This window comes from Centruroides sculpturatus, unplaced genomic scaffold (assembly GCF_000671375.1).
Source record: "Centruroides sculpturatus isolate CEXI.00-Female unplaced genomic scaffold, Cexi_2.0 scaffold106, whole genome shotgun sequence".
NCBI classification, from domain to species: Eukaryota; Metazoa; Arthropoda; class Arachnida; order Scorpiones; family Buthidae; genus Centruroides; species Centruroides sculpturatus.
Window position 1 is genome coordinate 415,062 of NW_019384517.1, and position 10,790 is coordinate 425,851.

Consider the following 10,790-nt stretch of genomic DNA (forward strand, 5'->3'; position numbering starts at 1 on the left):
GCTGAATCGAACGTTTTTGTTTTTATATTTTTCAATATATTTATTTTGTTTGTAAAAAATAAAAAAATAATTTTTAATGATACAATAGCCACGATTATTATTTTAAAAAGTTTACATTAGGCTTAACATCGATGAAAATTCAATGCAAAGCGACACGCAATGGAGAAAAATTTCAGCACGGGATAGGTTAATATATTTTTTCGTACATAATCAATTATCTGAACAACCCCAGTCCCCAATTGATTCGGATAAACGACGCTCTACTGTATATCATAGAAATAAGAATTAGGATATAAACTATATATATATATATATATTATTGCAGTGATATTACTGAAATCTATTTTGTGGAAGAAAATTAAAAATATCAATAACTGCTTTTTAAATAGGTTGATTTTGGAAATGAGAAAGAGATTATGATGTGTAAACCTGTTAATCGTGTTATACGTCGATCTTTTCAAACTGGGTTTTGGTTACAATATAAAACATCACCCCATCAATTACAACTGCATGCAAAAATTAACAGAATCCAGGTATACATTTTTGATAGATTAAAATTATTAAAAATAAAGTGAATTAAAATATTTTAAAATAAAATTTATGTTGCTTTTATAAAATAAATTCAAATTCTAACTGTTAAGAAGTGGTATGAATTTTACATTCTTATTTACAAAATAATTACCACATTTTAGTTTTTAAATATATAAAAAGTTTAAAAAAATAATTATTATTTGCGTCTTTAACGTATTAAATAAAATTTTAAAATTTAATAGTGATTGATACTTGTGCATTTGCATGCTACACACATACATAGAAATATCAGTCACTATTAAATTTTCAAATTATAACTATACAGCAAGTTCTCACTTAACATTGTTTTGTTATAATGTTGTTGAAGAAAGATACATCTATAATCATTTAAATTATTGTTGTTGAAATTTTTTTATAATACAGTTGACTCCACCAGAATAAATTCTCTAGATTGGAGTATAAGTACACAGCACAAAACACTTTAAAGAATCATAAATAACTCTAGTAAATAATCATGAACAGAAGGACTAATGTTTTCAATCCTTTCTATAGATTATCTTCAGATCAAAGGTTTCTGAATTGGCATGCTCTTCAAACATTGTTGCAATCAATGTATTTTGAATATTGTTGCATTTTCAAATACATTTAATTTCTCAAAAGCATTTATAAATTAAAATTTGATGTGATGTATCAATATCACAAGTATTTGACAGCATCATCTATATTCAGCGAGAATATTCTTGAATATCTTAATATTACAGATTGCTATCTAAGTAGTCTGCAATATTTTCTTGGATATAATTAAACATTTATATAATAAATTTTTGTTCGTTTTTTTATGAATGTTGAATTTTGATAAAATTATATTTGAAATATTTGTCAAGACTACTGTACTTTTGTTCTAGTCATTCCTATGTTATATCTTTGTAATATCATGGGAGACATGCATTAGAAAAAGGAAACCTACCAGATGACTTTTCACACAAAAGTACCAAATTTTTCCTGGTTCATGCATAATCTTCTTTTGATTTGTTCATCTGATCTTGGGCATTTAATTGACACATAACTAAGTGGTGTATTGATATTTTTGGTCATTTGGAATCTGATGAGGCTTGAACCTTTCTGCAAAATGTACCAATGGAATTTCCATATATTCCAAGAATTATTATAGTTGCCATTCTGTTGGGTTTGTTATGATTTTGAGCAGAGGTAATCCACTGTAACACAAAATCCAACTAGGTAGAATTAATTTATGGAAATTCTGGACCCTCGTATAAATATTTTCCTTATCATTACTGTTTATTTCCATTATTTTAAAATATCTTCAAAGTATTGAGTCAAGTCATATAGTAAAAATGTTATGATTTAAAAGGTGAGTTCATATTTAGTTATCTGAATATAAATTTTGAACTCACCTCTTTAATCGTAAATATTCACTACTATGGTTAAAATATGAATTTAAAATGATTTTGTCTATTTTATTTCAGATTGACAACCAATTAAGAGACTGTGTTTTTCCTGTGGTCATAGCACCTGTACCACCACCAAAATCAGTGGTAGCAGATAATGGTAATTATACTAAAAATTTATATAAATTTTAATAAAATGAAACTAACTAGAAAAAATTTTGAATTTAAACAATTAGCTGAAAAATATTTTTATACTAATCTTAATTTATGTTGAAAGATAATTAAAAAATCATAGCATCAACTTATTACTCCAATATACAAAAGATGACACATAATTTGGAAAATAGAGTGGTGAAATAAGGAACAGATTACTCCTAATACACATATTGCAATGTAGACCAAAACAAATGAGCTTCTAGAACAAATTATGTTCATTCTAGCATACTCCACTATATTTTAAAGTTTTGTTGTTTCTTGTTAGTTTCATTTTATTCAGTTTTTTCTATGTTCTCATTTTCCTAGGCCCCAGAAACAATTCTCTGCATTAGTGCTTCTGTCTTGTCATTGTGAAGCTCTACTACCTCCTTTCTTTGGTCTTCCACTAACTTCTTCACATCATCATCATTGATTTCCAGGCCATGGAACTGCCCAGACATACAATTTCCTGAACATACTCTTCCTCCATTTGTTGAAAGTTTTCAAAGTTTCTTGGAGCCACAATGATTTCTAACAGAATTCATCATCTAACAGAAATTTTCTTCCAAGAAACCATAAATAACAAAACAACCTCCACCATATTGAAGTGACTCTTCAAAAGTCCTTCAGTTGCATCACTAAAAGAAGTAGCCTCAAACATTTTCTAAACAGTGCCTTAGTGTAATTTTATAGTTTTCAATCACTTGCTGGTTCTTACACTAGAGGATGTGTTGTATTCAATGGCATGCTATAGATTGATACTCATGCCAAATATTGTATAGTAGGACGGAGAGTTCACTAAGTTTGGCGTTATAAGTGCTTTTTATTGCAAGTAATTTCGATGAATTTATAATCGTCATCATGTCAAGCAAATAAAGATTTTTAAAAAGATCGAACAGAAATATTTTGAGGAATTTCTGTTCAATTTTTTTCAAATCTTTATTTGCCTGACGACAATGATTATAAATTCATCGAAAGTTACTTGCAATAAAAAGCATTCATAATGCCGAACTCAGTGAACTCTCCGTCCTACTATTTAGTGGCAAAAGTGAATTATCTGATAATTCTTCCATTAAATTAGGAGAGTAGGTAGAAACATTGTTCATAACCAAAAGAGTCTTCAATGGAAGATCCTTCTCCCTAAGATAGTCACACAGTAGGGCCAAACACCTTAGTCATTCAGGCTTAGAAAAGATTTCTGGTTGGATGCAACATAACTCCAGGGTGGAATTTTTGTTTTTAAAAGCTCTGGGGTTTTCTGAATGGTACACAAGCAGTGGTTTCATCTTGCAGTCTCTTGACATGTTGACACAAATGAGCAATGTATGCTGGTATTTTGTTGGCTTATGGCCTGACAAAATGGTCTGCTCCTTTTTTATTGTATGTTCTGCATGGAATTCTCATCCAGAAAAGGCTGATTTTGTCACAGTTAAACCTGCTGGGAAACAACTTTCCTCAATTATTTTCTTAAATTTCTCACCTGTTTCTTAGTAGCATCCTTATCTGCACTAACAGCCTCACCATGTCTCACAACACCTTTTTCAAAATTTCCAAATTTTCAAAAAAATTCAGTCCTTTTTCAAAATTTGGTAAATACCATACCTTGGTTAAAAAAATTCTTTAAAGGACCATTGCTTGTATTATATGTCTTAGTCCCAAGTTCTTCAACAAGGTTAAACTTTGTAATAAGGCCAAACAATTGTTTGGCCTTATTACAAATAGTTGCATCACTGACACTATCACCTGCCTTTCGTTTTTTCTTTAATCCAAACTAATAGAATAGTTTCCATCTGTTCTATGATATTGCAATATAAACTGTATAATTTACAGATTTCCTTCACAACCTGTACACTTTTTATTTCTTCTTTTTTTTTAAATCATACTGATTGTTGATTTGGCCATACCATAATCATCACTTAGGTCTACACTTTTCCACTTTCTCATCTCTTAATGTCTAAGTGAATTAGCTTTTTCACTGTGTTTTGCTGTCTCATTATAGCAGAATAATTTATAAAATATATTTTTATTTCTAAAGATGCAAATAAACAGTTATTTGAACCTTGCAAACTACAATAAAGACAATGACTAATGCTCCGATCAAAGCAGACAAACCTTAATATGTCATACACATGAGTATACTATGTTGGCCAATAGTATTCCTTCATGTTCATTGTAACATTTTGATTTTGTAGATGATAACTGTTTATTGTAGCATCATTTGTTTGAGCATACCTAACTGTAGGAAAATGGCAAATTATAATGCAAGATTTATAGTTATCAAAAAACAGAAATAAATGCTCTTTTTTTAATTGAAATGAAACAGAGTGAGGATGTCTGAAAACCTGTCACAAAGGATTGATTAAGAATAAGTATTTTTAATTTTGTCATCCATGAAAAATTTTCTACAGTAAAAATGAGTAACTAATTTAAAAATAAAATGGAAACCCTAAAGTTGCCTATCTTCATCAGACAAAATTAATGGAGAGAGGAAAGTTAGATAATGGAAATAAGGACAGAAAATAGTTTTTAGTATAGTTAGAAAGGAGGATAGGATGAAAGAAGAGGAAGAAAAGGATTTGAAATTTATAAATACAGTAGAGCGTCGATTTTCCGAAAGTCAATCATCCGAAACGTCAATCATCCAAAAAAATTCCAGTCGGCAAATTTAAATTTTCGCCAGTGCTGTGGCGCTTCAATCTTTGGCTATGTCTTGGGCTACTCAAATATTTTACATTTTTGATACTAAATTAACATCTGAAGTATAATTTTTTATTGTTTTTATATTTTTCAATATATTTATTTTGTTTGTACAAAATAAAAAAATAATTTTTAATGATACAATAGTCTTCGTTAGGCTTAACATCAACGAAAATTCAACGCGAAGTGACACGCAACGGAGAAAAATTTCAACATCAGATACATTAAACTATTTTTTCGTACATAAATCGGTTATCCGAAATATCAGTTATACGAACAACCCCAGTCCCCAATTGATTCGGAAAATCGACGCTCTACTGTAATTATAATTATACATCTTTATAAAGTTTACAGTTTTCTGTTGTGATTGTTGAAGATAAGACTATTACAGTAGACCCCCTTATAATGCGGGTTCCTATAACGTAGATTCCTATAACGAGGCGAAAAATTTGCAACAGTATTCGTATAAAGACACTAAAAGGAATGCGTAAAATGCGGTAAAACGTCATCGCAAACTCGTCATCGCGGATGAGTAGCCGAACTACTTTCCGCCGTCTAGCGCCACGCTACGGAGAGTTTAGGCGAGTAAGTTGAGTTTACTATCGTTTGTACAGTATGTAAATTAGGTAAAGTCTAATACAGTACTGTAATTTTATACATTTCTTGTGAAAGAAACAATTCTTATTCAACGGCCATAAAAATTATTTATATTAATGATGTCTCCAAAGTTCAACAAAGTTTTCACAGAAAAATAACTTATCAGAAATCGCGGCCGCCGTTTGGTACGCTGCTTTGCGACGAAAACAAGCTTAAGCAATGGCGACGTTGAACGGTGCACACTCGGTAAGTAATCCTACAATTTTTTGTTTATAGCATAGTTTATATGGATAATTCCCAAAANTTATGTTATAAAGAAATTGTCTTGCCAATCAAACACTTTTTAAACTTTTGACTCTTTAATAGAGACCCAACATTTAAATTCAATGTTTAGGGCATTTGGTCATTTTATATTCACATTGCATCTGGAGAGGACTGGTTTTTGGTTACTCTGACAAAAGATGTTTAATTATTTTTATTCATTTATTATAATTAAAAATTATTCTTTAAATAAGATTTATATGCATGATCCTATTTTCTATGAGTAATTGTAATTAAAAAAATCTGTTTATTACCTTTTCTTTATAGGTCAGTTTAAATATTTTAAACAATATTACATCCACAACACACCGTAACTTCTAAAACTTACTTCCAACATAAACCAAAAACGGTGCTTAAATCAACTTTTTGTTAGTGAGACGCAAAAGTTGATTTAAGCACCATTTATGTTGGAAGTAAGTTTTAAATGTTTTGATAAATGTTTTTGGATATTGTTTATATTCATCTTCAGATTGAATGTAAAAGAAAAATATTTCAGATTGGAACACAAAGAAAAAATTTATAACGTATTTTAAATTTCTTTTTTGCACTTGCATGTTAGTGTCCCTGTTATATAATTACATTTTTTTACTCTTTTAACATTCTTCACTTTGATAATAGATCTAGGTTTACAACTACGTTTTATTATAAGAATCTCAGCAGAAGAGCTAACCATCTGTACTTCCATATACAAGAATCTTAATTTANTCCTACAATTTTTTGTTTATAGCATAGTTTATATGGATTATTCCCAAAAAATTATATGTATTTTGGAAATGTTAAGTCGAATTAGTCTAGAATCGATTAATTTTATGGAAGAAAACCTTTCAAACAGCCGTAGTCCATAAACTTCACAGGTGTCAGGCTGCGATTGGCTCATGTATTTAAGGATTTCTACAATGCGAAATTCGTATAACGAGGAACGTATCTCCCCATTATTGGGGGGTCTACTGTAATTAAATATTGTTATATACAATATTGATTGTATTGTGACTTTAATGCAGTTAGTTAATGTTTGTATATGTATTTGTCAACTGTCATTTTCCTTTTCTTGTTTCTGTATTATTCTCTTCTCTTTCACTGAAATTAGAATACAGAAATTTATTTTGTAAATGAAATATTTCAATAAATCTACTGTAAAAAAAAATAAATAAAATAAAATAAAAAAATATGAATGGTAGTTTCTTTCCAATACATAAATTCCTAATTGAAGTCTATAAATAGAATGTGATTAGTAAACCAAAATTTTTGAAAAACCAAAAACAACAGCATTTATAGAACTCTTGAAATTTGAACTTTTGAATCAATACAGCATTTTTTAACATAATATGTACATATGACATTACTACATAAATTAAATAATATACAATTAGGGTTTCTCATTTCCTGGTCTTTTGCTTGTTCCTGGATTCAGGGATAAAAGTGAACTGTTTCCCAGATCCCGGGAAATCCTGGGACAAAATTAATTATTTTTAAGATATACAAATTATCATGAAATCAAATGATATAATTATTTTTTGTTTTTTAAAGTAATTTAATACATTCTGTAACCTCCAAAATCTTATTAATAATGCTGTGTAAGATATATATTAAAAATTACCTTTGAATTATGTAGAAATTTTCACAAATAGAAAAAATTTATTAAAGTTTGCTGGAAACTGCATACAACAACAACAAAAAAATGCTTTGAATTGAGTTAAAAATTTAAAAAAATGAACTTAGATCAAACTTCTAACTTAGAAGGTAATTTTTGTTTTTTAAATAAAATATAGTACAAAATATTGTAAACTTTTATAAGATTTTAAAAAGCAAAGATGGTCAATACTCTGATCACTCAATCTGATTCTTATTTTAGTAATGAAAAGTCTTGCTATCGAGAATGCCTTTTCCAATTTAATTGATGTGATTGGAATCGTTTAATGCATTTAAGAGGTGACAAATATTATGTGTTTTTCACCTGTATCCTGAAAGATTTCTAGTTCATTTTCGAGATTGTAGTACTTCTTTTGCTCTCTAGTATTATTTGATTTGTCTACCTTGACTGCTTTAATAGAAACATCATAGCCCAATAATTCGGCAGTTCATTTGTCTTTAATAATCAGGTTATGAAGAAAAACTTCATACTTGCAGACTTCGTACTTGTTTATATCCTTGCCCAATTTGGCATTACGCAGTTATTGAAGCTACTGGACATGGTTAAAAATTAAGACAGCATAAGCACAATTATTCCAGATATTACAGGTAAAGAATTTTGAGAGTCCTGACACAAATAAGCTACGTATTGATTATTGACCATTTGTGACATGCCATAATGAGCAAAAATTAAAAAATAATCTAGTAAGTAGGTTTAAAATTAATAAATTAATTTTTATAATTTAATAAAAAAAATAAATTAAAATAAATAAAATTAATAAAAAAGAATACAAATGTATTCTGACAGTTTGTGAATTAATTATACTTTCTATTTGCAAAATTTCCTCAACCTTAACACAAAATAAGAAAAAAAGGAACTTTTAAGAATTTTACAGGATTTCCCAGGATAAGAAAAATTTCCCAGGCTATTTCCAGGATTAAAAACACAACCGGGATCCCGTTTGAGAAACCCTATATACAATGCAAAGAAATAAAACATACCAGTATTCCTGAAAAGATGAACACCAGAAGAAAGAACTTCATAACCTAAAGAACATTGCATCAGCTTTTTGTTTTCCATTAAACCTTGTAAAGAATTTAATGAATAGAGTAAGATGAAAAGTTTATGAACCATCCTTGGATATAATTGTTGTGAGAGCAAATTTTCCTGTTTAGCAAATTGTTCCACCAGTCCCAATACATTGAAAATTTTCACTTTCCACATTTTCTAGCGTGAACCAATTTTCTAAGTGAATAAAAATGGTTTTTGATTTTTTTTTATTCATTTCCACTATCCACTCTCAATATGAGCTAATCTTTAAAATGGCTTTATTCTTTCACATGGGCATGAGACAACTGAAACAGATTTTAAAAGAAACAAACAAAACTTGGCTGAATTTAAAAAAAAAATATGATTTAATTTTAGACTGAATTTATTTTTCTTTTTATGTGTTGTTCAAATGTATTATATGTATAGTAAATTGAAACTGTTTTTTTGTTAAGAATTACATATATAGGTTCAGTTATACAGTGTTAATTTGTGATGACTATATTTTCTCTGAAAACAATTTTCAAAATTCAGTTGTATGTTTTCCTCACTTATATATTTTTCTCTATTTCTTTGAAAAGTGTGTAAACAAGGTTCAACTGTATCTTTTAATGTTCTAACTATTTGGTAATTTAGTTTAATACAGTAAAATATTTTCTTTAGATGTATTAAAAACATTAAATGAAATAAATAAGTTAAAAATAATCATATAAAATATATGTTTAAATTACATTTGTAATGAAAAAATCAACAATGTTATGTAAATTTTAAATAAAATATAATTAATTTCATATTTAATAAAAATTGAATGATAGTTACTCAGCAATTTTTAAAATTTTTCGAAATATACAAAATTACAAATTTCAAAAACTGAGAAATTATTCAAGTTTTCAAAAAAGAATTTGCATAACTAAAACAGTTTGCTATAGAAAATTAAGTTTGATATTGAAATTTCAGTTTACTTCAGTTAAATGTTTTTCTATTTTAAAAAAATCAAATACAATTTATATTTTGTTTACATAATTAAAATTTCTTAGCATTTGTTAAAGTCATAGTAAACATACTATTAAAAAAATCAAAATGTTATGTTACTATATATTAAATATTAACAATATTTTCTTTAATTGAAATTTTTTAGCACCAAAACCATTTACTGAAGCAAGTATAATCATTCAAAAGACAGAATATACATCTGTAAAACAATTCAAGTATGTATTTCTAAATGTGTAAATTTTAATTATTTTGTTTTTAATGAAAATTCCAATTTTTACATTATGTAATGATTAGTTTGTATAGATGATGATGAAAATATATATGTGAATTACAATTTAATTATCTTTATTTGCAATCTATGATTCAAAGTCACTCAAAAATTAGTGATCAAAAATTCATTTTATTTTATATACTTGAATGCTTATTAATTCACTTTGACTCATGATTGTGGACTGTGTAATACAGAATGTTTTTTTTAACATATTTGATTTAATTACATGTAATTACATATAAATACATCTTAGTACTTTTTTTATTATTTTAGTTTGTAATTCACAGTTTATAACAAATGTAAATCAGTTGCATGCCGTCATTGGAAGCTATGGAAGTGCCGCTTTCCTTGTATTTTCTAAAATATAAACACATATTGCACAATTATTTTCATATTTGAACATACTTTGAATTACTTAAAATTAATCTTTTTTTATAACCGCATTATGTATTTTATTACAGATTTCATATAGAAATCTGTAATAAAATATGAAATCTGTAATAAAAACATAATGCAATATATTCTAATAATAATAATAACAAAATATATATGAAAAACAACGATAAGATCGCTATTGTATATTCGGATCTAAATTCATGTACAGATATTCCCAATGGAAGCACTATATTGTCAGCTTCCAGGGTGAAAATATTTGAATGGTGTAAAGCAGCCAATTTACAGGCATTGGTGCTTGTGCTTTACAGAGCACCAACCTCTGGCAGTTTAGCTGGTGGATGTTACACACCATAATGTTTCCAATGAGTCTATCCCTTAGCCATTGGTAGGCAACTACAGTAGAGCGTCGATTATCCGAATCAATTGGGGACTGGGGTTGTTCAGAAAATCGATATTTCGGATAACCGATTATGTACGAAAAAATATATTAATTTATCCCATGTTAAAATTTTTCTTTGTTGTGTGTGCTTCGCGTTGAATTTTCGTCAATGTTAAGCCTAACGAAGACTATTGTATCGTTAAAAATTATTTTTTTATTTTGTACAAACAAAATAAATATATTGAAAAATATAAAAACAATAAAAAATTATACTTCAGAAGTTAATTTAGTATCAAAAACGTAAAATATTTGAGTAGCCGAAGA

At 27.9% G+C, this 10,790-nt stretch overlaps 1 protein-coding gene across 1 annotated transcript in view; it reads left to right on the forward strand.

Annotated features, from left to right (window-relative positions):
* The window catches only part of LOC111622618 (vacuolar protein sorting-associated protein 13-like), a 435,263-nt gene that overhangs the window by 349,003 nt on the left and 75,470 nt on the right, over positions 1-10,790 (forward strand). Inside the window, exons 70-72 of the mRNA XM_023365028.1 lie at positions 390-533; positions 2,019-2,100; positions 9,566-9,635. Coding sequence (XP_023220796.1) covers positions 390-533; positions 2,019-2,100; positions 9,566-9,635 — 296 coding nt within the window. The remainder of the gene's footprint in view (positions 1-389; positions 534-2,018; positions 2,101-9,565; positions 9,636-10,790) is intronic.